Source organism: Chiloscyllium plagiosum, unplaced genomic scaffold (genome assembly GCF_037043375.1).
Source record: "Chiloscyllium plagiosum isolate Xiang-an unplaced genomic scaffold, Cpla_swu_hap1 HiC_scaffold_18, whole genome shotgun sequence".
Taxonomy (NCBI): Eukaryota; Metazoa; Chordata; class Chondrichthyes; order Orectolobiformes; family Hemiscylliidae; genus Chiloscyllium; species Chiloscyllium plagiosum.
The window spans coordinates 10,666,327-10,682,239 of record NW_028270156.1 but is presented as its reverse complement, the minus strand read 5'-3'; the positions used below and the strand labels follow the sequence as shown (position 1 = coordinate 10,682,239).

Here is a 15,913-nt window from a genome sequence, read left to right as displayed (position 1 = left end):
TATCAACAAAAAATAACAAACTAAACCTTTTCTACTCACTGGAGCGAAGGGGTTATTTACAAGTGAAGCTGATTAATTTGTGGACTGAGGATCAATTATCAATCATAAGGGTCTACTGCCCACCAACAGTACAATGGTTGACCATCTTGGGCGGAAATTAGCTCGTCAGACCAGAAGATAAACCAGATCTGCAGCAGCTCTTTCAGTTGTCTGCAATACAGGTCATTCTGCTATAATGCTGGTGAGTGGTAAAGGTTAAGTTTATTAGTTTATATTGGTATTGCTCTTCATGTGTTTTGAGAAGATTTGTAGCTCAGATTAAGGTTCTGGGTGTAGGTTTGCTCGCTGAGCTGGAAGGTTCATTTTCGTCACCATACTAGGTAACATAATCAGTGACCCTCCGGACGAAGCACTGCTAAAGATTCCTGCTTTCTATTTATATGTTGGAGTTTCTTTGGGTTGGTGAGACATGACATCAAGATGAGGTGATGTCATTTCCTATGGTTATGTCATTTCCTGTTCTTTTACTCAGGGGGTGGTAAATGGGTTCCAACTCAATGTGTATGTTGAGTGTGTTCCAGTTGGAATGTCAGGCTTCGAGGAATTCTCATGTGTGTCTCTGTTTGGCTTGGCCTAAGATGGATGTGTTGTCCCAGTCAAAGTGGTGTCCTTCCTTATCTGTATGTAAGGATACTAGTGAGAGAGGGTCATGCTATTTTGTGGCTAGTTGATGTTCATGTTGGCTAGTTTTCTGCCTGTTTGTCCAATGTAGTGTTTGTTACCGTTCTTGCACGGTATTTTGTAAATTACGTTAGTTTTGCTTGTTGTCTGTATAGGATCTTTCTCGTTCATTACCTGCTGTTTTAGTGTGTTGGTGGGTTTGTGGGCTACCAAGATGCCAAAGAGTCTGAGTAGTCTGGCAGTCATTTCTGAGATGTCTTTGATGTAGGGGAGAGTGGCTAAGGTTTCTGGATGTGTTTTTTTCTGCTCGTTTGTACAGTGAACAGCCAATGGGGAACTTCAAACCAGCGTCTACAGGAAAACATCATATACAGACCAAATATTGAACTATAGAAGCAATCATCCCAACATCCACAAAAAAAGCTACAACAGGACATTATTTTAATGAGCCAACAAACTCTGCAGCATGGAGGAACTACACAGAACAGAGGAAAATTACCCATACCTTGTATTCAAAAAGAATGGGTACCCAATGAACACAGTCTGCTGATTTCTCAGCAACAGACCCAAACAAGCAGACAAAACACGTCCAGAAACCCTAGCCATTCCCTCCACATCAAAGACATCTCCGAAACGACTGCCAGGCTACTCAGACCCCTTGGCATCATGGTAGCCCACAAACCCACCAACACACTAAAACAGCAGCTAATTAACTTGAAAGACCCTATACAGACAACAAGCAAAACTAATGTCATTTACAAAATACTGTACAAGAACTGTAACAAACACTACATTGGAAAAACAGGCAGAAAACTAGCCACCAGGATCCATGAACATCCACTAGCCACAAAACAGCATGACCCTCTCTCACTAGTATCCTTACATACAGATAAGGAAGGACACTACTTTGACTATGACAACACATCCATCCTAGGATAAGCCAATCAGAGACACGCATGAGAATTCCTAGAAGAATGGCATTCCAACTGGAACTCTAACAAACACATTGAGTTGGACCCCATTTACCACCCCAGAGAAAAAGTATGGAAAAATACATAACCATAGGAAATGACATCACCTTACCTTGATGTCATGTCTCACCAACCCAAAGAAACCCCAACATAGAAGTAGAAAGCAGGAATCATTAGCAGTGCTTCAAATGGAGGCTCACTGAAGATGTTACCTAGTAAGGTGACAAAATGTCTGAAAATGTACCTTCCAGCTCAGCGAGCAAACCTACATCCTAATATTGCCCTTATCTGTAGGGAATCATGAGTACAGTACAACTAATTGTGGCATGAAATTGTACGATGGAATACCACAATGGAAAAGCGTGATGTAGAAGATTGCTATAGAAATCACTGTATCCATTCAGCAGAAAGTTTGCAGCATCCACAATTCATCAGTTCATTATAGCCAATCTGCATTGATGAAACACGCATTACACCAGAACCACCTTAAGTCACTTTAAACAAGAAGAAAATCAACTGCTCTATGTTTTAGCAGATGCTGCAAACAGATTCTTGCAAGCTGCAAGAATTGAATAAATCAGACACTGTTCATAAATGGAACAGGCATCCTGTGCTTTTTGCAAACCAATGGGAACATTTGGAAAAACAACTACAAAGGAGAAGCCTTCAGATCAGCAAGGTCCAATAGAATACATTTTCTGAACACAGACAATAGAACTATTCTCCCTGTTTTCCCTTCACCCATGTGTGTCATTCATGATTATCTATCTGTGAGTAAGGGAAGTTTATAACAGGTTTAGGAGTTTATTTGTAGAGTTTATTTAATTGAGTTTGTTTGCCTATAGCTAGAATATAATGATCTGTAATAAATAACGATTCTTGTTAAATACAATTATCTGATCTGTGCTTTCCATCGACTTGGGTCTGTTTAGGAATTCTGTGCATTTATTTTAAAGCTTTGAAAATTTGTGATGAATCCAGAAATAATGGGGCTTATCCAGTCAGACATGACATCAAGGTGAGGGATGTCAGTGCCACTTCCTTACTTCAAATACTCAATGTCAGTATCAAGTCCCCTCGGACCAGGGTGTCACACAAGCTATAAGCAATGTAAAGCACCCAAATATTTCACCCCAAGATGTATCACATGCATGAGAAGAATATCCATTATAACCAGATGTTTCATTTCCCAGATCGACTACAGTAGAGCCATCTCAGTGATATTTCACTCGAGTGAATTTTAAGGCACTTTTGTAGCCATTGTCCAGAAGTCACTAAGTCAGAAGTCGCCAAATGCCAGGTTATAGTCCAACAGGCTTATTTGAAATCACAAGCTCCTTCATCAGGTGAATGAACTTAGACTTCATCTGATGAAGGAGCCATGCTCTGTAAGTTTGTGATCTCAAATAAACCTGTTGGACTATAACCTGGTGTAATGCGACTTCTGACTTTGTCCACCCCAGTCCAACACCTGCACCTCCACATTAGAAGTAACTAGACAGAAATAGATTAGAGCTACTTATCACAGAAAATAATAATCTATCATTCTGGGTTGAATTTGTAATGTTAAAAAAGACCCAGAGTCTACCCTGTTCAATTCTCCTCTAAAATGATCACTGCTGTCATCCTTTAAACTAACATTCAAAAGTTTTCACATATTAAATTCATAGTTTAAATAAAAAAATCTTGTGAATGCTGAAAATCTGAAACAAACACAGAATTCTGGAGAGACTCAGCAAGTCTCTTAGCACTTTTGGAGACAAATGCAGTTTTTTTTTGAGACTGGTATGAATTCTTCAGAACACCGGATTTTCAGTTAACCACTCATTGTACCTCAATGATCAAAAGTGCAATGGACCAAACCTGTAGCCCTTAAATAAAAGTCTTTTAACTGCACTTTTCTTAGAAATATTAATTATTTCTGAGCCACATTTTTTCATGTACCTGAAGGATTTAGATGTGAGTCCCATCTGGTTTTAATATCCCATTAATGGTTATTTCCTTAAGGTTTTAATCACATCTGCTTTACTGACCTCCATCTTTGTTAGATATTCTTGTGCAAACTTGATTGTGCTTAAAACTGTTACTTTGCAAAAACTGTGAAATCAAGGTCAAAAAGCTCTTCACACAATCATCATTTCCTGATTTTCGGTGCATTTCTAAGGTAGAACAATTAATACGTCTCATTCCGTATTTCAGGTTTTGAACCTTCCTATGCTTTATTAGAAAATGAAAACAGCATTTTATTGAAACAGAAGCAAAATACTGCAAATGATGAAATTCTAAAATAAAACCAGCAAGTGCTGACAATACTTAACAGGTCAGGCAGTAATATTTTGTCAAAACGTCCCTGGCTTATTGTTGCTACTACTAATCTTACCACGATGAACATTTAGGCTCCAAAAGAATTACACTCGTGCAGAATATGTTTGGTTAGTCTAGACATGTAGGGCTTTGTGATGTTTTAGCAGTAACTAAATTATTAAAATATCACAAACAGGTGCAGAAGCTAATGGAACACTGGCCTTCATATCTCAGGACTGGAGCACAAAGATGGAGAAACTGTGCTGCAGTCGTACAAAACCCTGGTTCGACCCCACTAGGACTACTGACAGCAGGTCTGGGCACCACACCTTAAGAAGGATATATTGACCTTGGAGGGAATACAATGCAGATTTACAAGAATGAAATCTGGACTTCAACGGCTAAGGTATGAGCTGCAATAATATATAATGGCCTGTTTTCTCTAGAATTTAAGGTGATCTGGTCAAAGTCTTCAAGATATTAACAGGAAAGGACAGGGTAGATAAAGATAAACGGTTTCTGGAGCTAGGGGCATGGTCTGAGAATTAGGGCCATACCATTCAGGAGAGATGTTAGGAAGCACTTCCACACACAGAGGGTGGGAGATGTTTGGATGGCAGTGGATGATGGATCAGTTGTTAATTTTAAATCTGGGATAGTTGTTTTTCGTTATTCAAAGATATTAAGGGATTTGGGCCAAATACAGGTATATGGCATTCGGCTATGGATCAGCCATAATCTCATTGAATGATTGAGCTTCCCCAAGGGCTGAATGGCCTACTCCTGTTCCTATATTCCAATGATTACTTATAAATAACCACATGCAGCTAAACAAAGGGATGACCAACTCATTTTTAAGCCATATGCATCTGTCTTTTTCTCTTTAAGTCACACTCTTTTACATTAATTCCAAATTTTAATACTTTGAAACCCTTAAAACACAAGATGTACATTTGGATACAGCACCTTAGTAGATTATTAGAGTCATACAGCATGAAAACAGGCCTTTTGGCCTAACTTGTCCATGCCGACCAGGTCTTCTGGACAGAGGAAATCCCATTTCCTTGCCTTTGGCACATATCCCTCTAAATGTTTCCTATCCATGTACCTGTCCAAATGTCTTTTAAAATGATGTGATTGTACCCGCTTCTATCACTTTCTCTGGCAGCCTGTTCTATTCATGCACCACACTCTGTGGGGGAAAAGCTGCCCCTCAGGTCCCTTTTAAATCTTTCCCCTCTCACCCTAAACCTATTCCCTCTTGTTTTGGACTCCCCTAACCTGGGGAAAAGCCCTTGGCTATTCACCATTTCTATGGCCCTTGTGATTTTATGAACCTGTGGAAAGGTCAGCCCTCAGCCTATCCAGCCTCTGCTTATAACTCAAACCTTCCAGATGCACTAACATCCTTGTAAATCTTTTCTGCACTCTGTCCGATTTAATAATGTCCTTCCTGTAGCAAGGCAACCAGAGTTGTACACAATGCTCCAGGAGTCACCTCTTCAATGTTTTGTACAGCTGTAAAAGACATCCACACTCCCACATACAGTAATGTGACTGATGAAGGCAACCATGCCAAGTGCTTACACATAAAAAATTACATTCTGAAATATGCCATCATGCACAGTCATACACAGTGTAATGTTTGAACTTTCAGCTTTATTTCTTATTTTATGCTTAAAACTAAGAAAGTCTGCAATGTATAACTTTTAGTCTTACTTGCTATGTTTACTACAATGTTTAACTTCTAACTTTGTTCTTTCGTTCTATCTTGTTCCTCAGAATCTGTACCTATTTATTTGCACCTAAGATGGTTGCCTCGTGTGGCAATATTATACACTTTTTGCTGTACGCCAATATTTTTGTACTTGCATATACATGACAATAAAATTAAAAAATTTTAAAAAATCAAAGCAGTCTTTCCATTGGCATCACCAAATATTTGTTTTCCATCACATTATAATTGCACCTCCCCTGGTGTGTTGTCTATTTCACCAGTTCTTCAACCAATACTGAAAATAAATCAGACTTGACAAAATTTACAAAGCTTTAACTTTGAGTGCATGCAGGCACAGAGAGTCTTTTCTAAAGAAATTTCAATTTCAAGTTGTCGGTTGCTCAAATGTTAACAACCCAACATACATTCTCTGGAGAAAATGACTGTTTCCTTATGATCAGCTCTGATTTTGCTAATCTCACAAAGAAGTTTTCACTTACTTTGTACCTTGCTCAGAACCTTAGAATCCTGCAACTTCAGTACCTTCTCTGAAGTCAGCACAGGAGCATAAGTCCTGATCAAAATGTTGCACATTACGTATGCAAATCACGCAGTCTCAAATAATCATTGCCTCACCTTAAAAATCAAATCCTTCTTCCCATAGCGTAGCTCCTTAAGCTGTGACTGGATTCTTTTGGACTGCAGAAGCAAGATAAGAAGGGATGGAAAATATCAGCCATAATTTAAGTGCTGAAAAAATGCTTTCAGCTTATTCAAATGTGCTCACCATATCGTTGTGAATTGAACATACCTGTTCTGCATGAATGCCACACTGCTTGCTTCCAGACAGAAGTTTATTTTTCAGACTTTTATTCTGTGTAAGAGAATTACTTTATTATTTAAAATTTCTTAAATTATTAAACCATGCAAGTAGGATAAATATTTCATCACCCCTTTGTCGGTCTTATTCTATGTGTCCTGTGCTTTACAAATAAGGCAGGAAATTATAGTTGTTTCATTAATATGTCCTTCGAAGTTTCAAAAAATAAGGTTAACTGCACATTCCCCCCCCTCCCCCCCAATTTCAGTTCAAGGAATAATGTTTAATTTATCTGTTTGATCGACCTGAAGATATCTTTTCTGTCTGATTAGAGTTAATACTCATCATTTATAAAAATATGCCTGAATCTATATGGTCTCACCATACTAAATAGATGAACATTCACCTTTGAATGATTTTTAAATAGAACTATCATTGAGAAATTCTTAGCTTGCCAATTGTATGGATTTTAACACTATGATCAATTCAAACTGACGATGAGTAAGAATCATTTGTTTTGATTTGCTGGAGCAGAGGATGGATCATGAAGGAATCCCTATGGTAGAAAGAGAGGTCTACAATGAATTCATTGAATTCAAAGCTAAAACTTCATCCTGTTGTTCTCTCTGCTGCTAGTGTACATTTAGTCACATTTTTCAATTGCTGACTTAAGCCTGACACGGTCCAATCTGAATTCTGTGAAGACACCTTGATTGTGCGGTGATGACACTTGACATCCCCCGCTCTGATATTCTTCAAAGTTTCTCTTCTCGTACATAATCATATTGCTGTTTCGCACATGTGCTTACAATAATATTACGATGGTAATAAAAATGCATTATTCCAGGTGAGGTATCTAGTTGATTCTTAATTTGCTCCAGCAGTGAATGTACCCTAGAGGTGATGTTCCTTCATGACTAGATGACTTTGAAGAGCAAACTCATGTAATTAAAACGATGCAAAAAAAAAAACCTTTTTTTAATTCAATTTTGCCATCAAACATGTGTTGTGAATAAGCAAACCACAAATTAGCAATACAGATGAGAGTGGTCATATCAAATAATGAACTTTGAACTTCTGTTCAATTAACTGCTGTTAATTAGTTGATTGGTCCAAATTGTAAACGCAAGGGAAAACCATTTATTAATGAGATCGTCTGCATTTCACTGAATTATCTTCGACTGCTGTGTATAGATTAAACAGGAGTATATGACAAACCCACTTTCAAGGTGCCAAAGATCATGTTCCTACTTATACTCGCATACAAGTCAATCCCTCTACCTTTCAGATATAAAATGTTTTATCAATGTGTTGTCAATGGCAATTTTTCACTCTAGAGAAGCATCCTTTACTTACCTTAATCCGTCAGTTGATGCATTTGATTTGATTCACATGTACCTAAGTACAATGAAAAGTTTTGTTTTGCGAGTACAGGCAAAACATAACATACAAGGACATTCAGATCACAGGGTGTTTAGACAGAGCGAGGTATACAGGGGTACAGCTGCACAGGGGGTGAACAAAGCAAGGCCAACATTAGCAAAATCAACGTATTTGAAATTTGAGAAGTCCATTCAGCAGTCTAACAATAGCAGGGAAGAAGCAGTTCTCTAACCTGTTGGAGTGTGTGTTCAATTTATTGTATCTTCTGCCTGATGGAAGAGGTTGTAGAGGAGTAATGCCAGAATGGAGGGGTCTTATATGGGATCATGCAGGAATAAGGACTGTGTTGCAAACAACATGAGCAATTGTTTAAGACACACCCACACTGGCGCACATGCGGACTATACATAACGTGTTGGGTAAAAACAAGCAGGAAGATTTCCAGAAATTAATGCAATTTGAAGCTGTTTTCAAGCGAAAAGTCATAATGTTAGTTAACTCAAACAGCTGTGCTGCAGTGAGGTTTAAAAAAAACAATGCATAGAATGGAAGGAGGGAGAGTTTTCTCTGAAGAGACTGCCTCAGGGTAAATGGACCTTCGGAACAGAGCCACTGGGCTCTTCAAAGCCGGACCAGCTGCATCCATTTCCAAATATGAATCTATCTCGAATGATAATCAAATGCTTTAGATATGCCTAATACTAAAAGAATGTATGCATTGTGAAGTAGAAATAGCAGCAAGCAAATGCATTTTAAAGCAAAGTGTGAATCCTTTGGGACAATATCCTGAATGTGTGCTTCCATCTTGGAGTTTTGCTCATTGAGAATATACATCAAGAATTTGAGAACATTCCTGGTACTAGATATTTTCATTTAAAGGAGAGATTACAGTGATTTGTGATAAATATACCAAGATTCTCCTGGTGAGGGTTTGTCTTTTTCTCAATGGATGAGAGACTTCCCTTTTCTGATTCCAATTCTGCTGCACAATCTCTTGTGAGCACTTACACCGGTGGGCGAGATGTCTATGTAATGTATAATCATCAGGCTGTCATTTCCAATCAAGCAGCACTCCCTCACCGATGCTCATGATAGTCAACCTAGATCATTCAGCTGGCTTGTTTCAACCTTATTACATGCCATTAAACAGAATCCCCTGGAAAAGCGATGATCAGACTTCTGAGTGCTGTATTAAACTGTTTCTGATCATTTTTGAATCCTGAACTGAAAAGGCCCTTGCATTTAAGGGAATGTGAGCTAACAATGCTCCTTCTGGCAGGTGGACTAAGGCTATCAGAAGGACTATCATCTTTTTTTTAAAAAATGACTGCATCCGATTGTAATGTTAGGTGCACTTTGTTTTCGGTTTTCCAGTCTGTGATAGGATGCACAGAGTCTCTTATGCATGGTTCTGGAATTTTCATTGTTTTCCCAAGTATAAGTGGATCAAAATCCTTTTACAGTGAACCAGAACACTGAAGAATCCAGCCAGAATCTGGGTAGCAAGAGGTATGGTGCTGCTCAGAGTCACACCTCGGACCAGCTCAAAAGTATCCCCAAGTATTGGAGCAGGCAAGACAGATGGGGGCAATCTCAGTTACTCGTTTAGGATCCAAGTTTGACTTGGATATGAATTGTTGAAGAACTCTGGTATATGTTAGGGTTGCAGACAAAAACCATCTGGCTATATAAAAACTGAAAGAACTGCTGTAAATCAAAAACAAGAACAAGAATTGCTGGAAAAGCTCAACAGATCTGGCAGCATTTGCAAAGAGAAATCAACGTTAACATTTCAGGTCCGGTGACCCTTCCTCAGAACATTTTGAGGAAGGGTCGTCAGACCCAAAACGTTAACTCTGATTTCTCTTTGCAAATGCTGCCAGATCTGCTGAGCTTTTCCAGCAATTCCTGTTCTTGTTTCTAAAAAACTATCTGGCTGTAAATGTACCAGTAAGAACACAAATGACACTCCAGTATTGGCTGACACAAATCACAAGAGACATTTACATCATGTGTGCGCCCAGCAATGACTACCTTCAATCCAAGGAATCTAACCATCTCGCTGTGACATTCAACAACATCACCAGCACAGTCTCCCTCATTATCAACATTCTGGGGACCTTAGTATGCACAGTAACCAACTGTACCACCTGTACAAATATTGCGACCACAAGACCAATTAGAGATGGAAATTCTAAACTAAATAATTCACCTCCTGCCTCCCCAAAGCCTACCATCTACAAAGCACACTTCACTTGCTCACATACATACAGCTCCAATAACACTCAAAATGATTCAAGCTCCATGCTTCACATGCACCTGCTTAAAGAATGATTACCTCCATTTAGAAGCACAGTGACAGCATACGAGATGCATCGTAGCACCTCTAAGGTTCCTTTGACAACATCTTCCAAGCCCACAACATTAGCCACCTGGCAGGATAATGGCAGAAGATACATTGGAACACTACCAAGGGAAGAAAGTGAGGTCTGCAGATGCTGGAGATCAGAGCTGAAAATGTGTTGCTGGAAAAGCGCAGCAGGTCAGGCAGCATCCAGGGAACAGAAGAATCGACGTTTCGGGCATAAGCCCTGAAGAAGGGCTTATGCCCAAAACATCGATTCTCCTGTTCCCTGGATGCTGCCTGACCTGCTGTGCTTTTCCAGCAACACATTTTCAACACTACCATGGGAACAATCCCTTCTAAATCACCCACAAGCCGGGCTTGGAACTACAATGATTGGTCTTTCACCATTACGATGTCAAAATCCTGGAATACCCTCAACAGCACTGTTCCTACACCACACAGACTACAACAGTTCAAGAGGGCAACTCACCACCATCATTTTAAGATCATTTGGAAATAGGCAATAATCTACATGGAACAGGAAGAGATAGAAAATATGTCAAGGTAGTCAACAACAAGGGCTTTCAATCAGCATATCCCACTATTTATTTTGGGTCCTGTTTTGTTAAGTGACAGGATTTTTTTAAAGCAGCTTGACTGTGATTACTGTGAGATGTAATTCTGATTAATTAGTTCCATTCAGGTGGCTGAAAGCCATCTGGCTCAGGACAGCCTTAGTAATAAAGAGGTGCTCAAAGTGTTGATTTGAAGAATAGTCAGAGCGTATTTGATTAGATTACCCATCTGGATCTGATCATTTATTTAATGCATCAGTAAAGAATGGGCACAGGGAGAAACACCTTAACATTTTGCCAAAAAAAAATGCCCTACAGCTCCAATAAATATCCTGCAATTTTCATGCAACGTAACAATTATTTAGTGCTTAGATACAATTGCCAACAAGAATATTACTTCACATCCTAGTCACTTTCCAGAATTTTATTTTGAAGTTTTAACATTTAACCTTTCTTAAATGGGTCATTAACATCAAGTATAAGCAATTAATGTAAAAATATCGAAATCTGAATTCTGAAATTACAGATTATTACGAGCATCGGTTTATACAGTACTGTGATAGATAAGTGCAAGTCTAAAATGATAGGCCTTCCCTAAAGGTGAATGCTTTCTAATTAATTTTAAGCACATAACTATATTGAAAGTTGGTGAGAGAAAAGGTAGTGAGGTTTAGCGACGTGTGTTTAATAGATAACTGATAAGTGCATCAAACGACTGAGCTGATGAAATGCATGGCAATGATCATTGGGTAAATGGAAAATTAATCAGGAATGAAAGGGCTTCAAGGAACAGTAGTACCAGACTAGCAATCCAGACAATTTGACAAATGACTGGAAGACAGGACAAAATTCACTCATGACCACCTGGGGAATTTCAATTCATATAAACCCTTACAGTGTGGAAGCAGGCCATTCAGTCTATCGAATCCACACTAACTCTCTGAAAAGCATCCCACTTGGACTCATCCAATAATACAGGCTTCCCAAAGTGGAGCTTCCCTAGTGGTGACATGAGCTGAAATCTCAGGATCCTGAGCTCAAAGGCACAATGGCTACCTTGGACTTCCAACCAAATGATAACTAAGCAAGCTTCCTACACACTAACTGGTCCACTATCAGACTACCATCTTTTTATAATTCTCACATGGAATGTGATTTGGGCCAATGTTTATTACTAACCCCCAGTTGTTGTCAGATACATCTGAGTGGTTTGCTAAGCCACGTCAGGGAAGCAGTGAGGTGTCCAACCATATTGCTGAGAGTCTGGAGTCAGGTGAAGATGGCAGATTTCCTTCACAGAAGGATATTAGTGAACCAGATGAGTTTCTGCTCAACTCTGAAAGTTCTCACTGAGAGATTACAACAGTTTTTATATCTTGAGATGGGGTTACAATGGGAAAAGTCTTGGTGGGTGCAGATTAACATAGAACATAAAACAGTACAGCACTGTAGAGGCCTTTAGGCCCTCAATGTTGTGCTGGCCTTTTATCCTACTAAGTTCAGACTAGCCTACATACCTTTCATTGGACTATCTTCCATGTGCCTATCCAAGAGTCGCTTAAATGTCCCTAATGTATCTGATTCTACCTCCACCGTTAGCAGTACATTCCACACACCCACCACTCTCTGTGTAAAGAACCTACCTCTGACATCTCCCCTATACCTTCCGCCAATCACCTTAAAATTATGCCAGCTTGTGATAACCATTTCTGTCATGGGAAATGTCTCTGGCTATCCACTCTATCCATGCCTCTCAGCATCTTGTGCACCTCTTTCAAGTCACCTCTCATCCTTCTTCACTCCAATGAGAAAAGCCCGAGCTCCCTCAACCTTTCTTCATACCACATGCCCATCAGTTCAGGTAGCATCCTAATAAATCTCCTCTGCACCCTCTCTAAAGCTTCCACATCATTCCTGTAATGAGGCGAGTTCCAAATGTGGCAAAAATGAGGACTGCAGATGCTGGAAACCAGAGTTTAGATTAGAGTGGTGCTGGAAAAAACACAGCAGTTCAGGCAGCATCCGAGAAGCAGGAAAATCTATGTTTCAGGCAAAAGTTCTTCATCAGGAATAGAGGCAGGGAGCCTCCAGGGTGGAGAGATAAATTTGGTGGGGGGTGGAAATGCTGGGGAGAAAGTAGCAAAGAGTACAATAGGTGAATGGGGGTGGGGATGGAGGTGATAGGTCAGAGGGAAGGGTGGAGCAGATAAGCGGAAAGGGAAATTGGCAGGTAGGACAGGTCATGGGGAAAGTGCTGAGCTGGAAGGTTGGAACTGGGGTAAGGTGGGGGGAGGGGAAATGAGGAAACTGGTGAAGTCCATATTGATGCTCTGGGGTTGAAGAGTTCCAAATCTGGTCTAACCAGGACTCTTATAGAGCTGCAGCATAACCTCATGTCTCAATCTCAATCTTCCTGCTAATAAAAGCCAACACCATACGCCTTCTTAACAACCCTGTAAACCTAGTTGGCAACTCTAAGGGATCTACGGACATGGACTCCAAGATCCCTCTGTTCCTCCACACTGCCAAGAATGCTGCCTTTAACCCTGTATTCTGCCTTTCAAATTAGACCTTCCAAAGTGAATCACTTGACACTTTTCAAGGTTGAATTCCATCTGCAACTTATCAGCCCAGTTCTGCATCCTGTCAAGTCCCGTACAACCTACAACAGTCTTCCATACTATCCACAACTCCACCTATCTTCATGTCATCAGCAAACTTACTAATGTACCTTTCCAGTTCCTCATCCAAGTCATTTATAAAAATCACAGTAGAGGTCCCAGAACCAATCCCTGCAGAACACCATTGGTCTCCAAGCTCCAGGCTGAATACTTTCCATCTACCTCCACCCTGTCTTCTATGGGCCTGTCAATTCTGCATCCAGACAGCCAGATTTCCCCGTATACCATGCCTTCTTACTTTCTCAAAGAGCCTACCATGGGAAACCTTGTCAAATGCTTTGCTAAAATCCATGTATACCACATCTACTGCTCTATGTTCATCAATGTGCTGTGTCACATTTTTTTAAAAGATTAGATTCCCTACAGTATGTAAACAGGCCCTTCAGCCCAACAAGTCCACACCGACCCTCTGAAGAGTAACCCACCCAGACCCAGTCCCCTACATTTACCTCTGAATAATGCACCTAACACTATGGGCAATTTAGCATGACCAATTCACCTAATCTGCACATTTTTGGATTGCAGGAGGAAACCGGAGCACCCAGAGGAAACCCACACAGACACAGAGAGAATGTGCAAACTCCACACAGACAGTTGCCCGAGGTGGGAATTGAACCAGGTCTCTGGTTGTGTGAGGCAGCAGTGCTAACCACTGAGCCACCGTGCTGCCCCTCCTCAAAGAATTCAATAAGGTTTGAGAGGCATTACCTGCCCCTCACAAAGCCATGCTAACTATCTCTAATCAAACTATGCTTTTCCAAGTAATCATATATCCTATTTCTCAGAATGCACTCCAATACGTTGCCCACCAGTGACGTAAGACTGACTGGTCTATAATTCCCAGGATTATCCCTATTCCCCTTCTTGAACAAAGGAATAACACTTGCCACCCTCCAATCATCTGGCACTACTTCAGTGGACATTGAGGACACAAAGATCATCGCCAAAGGTGCAGCAATCTCTTCCTTCATTTTGTGTAGTTATCTTGGGTATATCCCATCTGACCCAGGGGACTTACCTATCCTTAAGTTTTCCAAACTTTTCAGCACATCCTCCTTCCTAACATCAACCTGTTCGAGCATATCAGTCTGTTTCATGCAGTCCTCACAAACATCAAGGTGCCTCTCAGTAGTGAATACTGAAGCAAAGTATTCATTAAGGACCTCCCCTATCTCCTCCGACTCCTGGCGCAAGTTGCCTCCACTATCCCCGATCGGCCCTACCCTCACTCTGGCCATCACCTTGTTCCTCAACACGTGTAGAATGCCTTAGGGTTTTCCTTAATCCTACCTGCTAAAGCTTTTTAATGTCCCCTTCTAACTCTCCTAAGTTCATTCTTCAGTTCCTTCCTGGCTACTGTGTAATCCTCTAAAGCCCTGTCTGATCCTTGCCTCCTCAACCTTAAGTAAGCTTCCTTCTTCCTTTTGACTAGATGTTCCACATTACTTGTCATCCAAAGTTCCTTTATCCTACCATTCCCTCCTTGCGTCAGTGGGACAACCCTGTTCAGCACTATCAGCAGGTGCTTCCCAAACAACCTCCACATTTCTGTCGTGCATTTTCTTGAGAACATCTGTTCCCAATTTAGGCATCCCAGTTCCTGCCTAATACCATTGTAATTACCTCTCCCCGAGCTAAATACTTTGCCATACCGTTTGTTCCTTTTCCTCTCCATCAGAATAGTAAAGGTCAGGGAGTTGTGATCACTATCACCGAAATACTCTCCCACCGAGAGATCTGACACCTGACCAGGTTCGTTGCCGAGCATGAGATCCAATATGGCCTCTTCCCAGTCGACCTATCTATATATTGAGTCAGGAAACTTTCCTTGACAAACCTGACAAAAACTGTGCCGTCCAAACTATTTGAACTAAGGAGGTTCCAAACAATATTAGGGAAGTTGAAGTCGCCCATGACAACAACCCTGTTACTCCTGCACCTTTCTAAAATCTGCCTCCCAATCTGCTCCTCCATGCCTCTGCTGCTATTGGGGGCTGGGATCTGTGGAAAACTCCCAATAAAGTGACTGTTCCTTTCCTCTTTCTGACTTCTATCCAGACTGAATCTGTAGACAAACCTTCCTCGACAATTTCTCTTTCTGCAACTGTGATACTATCCCTGGTTAGCAATGAAATAGCAAAAGCCTGGAACATCCAACACCATTCCTGCCTCTGTGATATTCAACACTCCGTAATGGCCATATTATCATCATCATAGTTTCAAGTATTGATCCATGCTCTGAGTTTGTCACCCTTATTCCTGATACTTGTTGCATTAAAATAGACACACTTCAATCCATCACACTGACTACACCTTTGCCTTACCAAGTGCCTATCCCTCCTCACAGACTCTCTGCACACTGTTCCTGGCTGTTCACTACCTACTCCATCATCTGATCCATAGCTCAGGTTCCCACCCCCTTGCCAATCTAGTT

General features: G+C 40.5%; 1 protein-coding gene across 1 annotated transcript in view; it reads right to left on the bottom strand.

Annotated features, from left to right (window-relative positions):
• The window catches only part of luzp2 (leucine zipper protein 2), a 402,509-nt gene that overhangs the window by 147,198 nt on the left and 239,398 nt on the right, over positions 1 to 15,913 (bottom strand). The window contains exons 6-7 of the mRNA XM_087996289.1: positions 6,485 to 6,547; positions 6,310 to 6,372 (exon numbers count right to left, since the gene is read on the bottom strand). Coding sequence (XP_087852415.1) covers positions 6,310 to 6,372; positions 6,485 to 6,547 — 126 coding nt within the window. The remainder of the gene's footprint in view (positions 1 to 6,309; positions 6,373 to 6,484; positions 6,548 to 15,913) is intronic.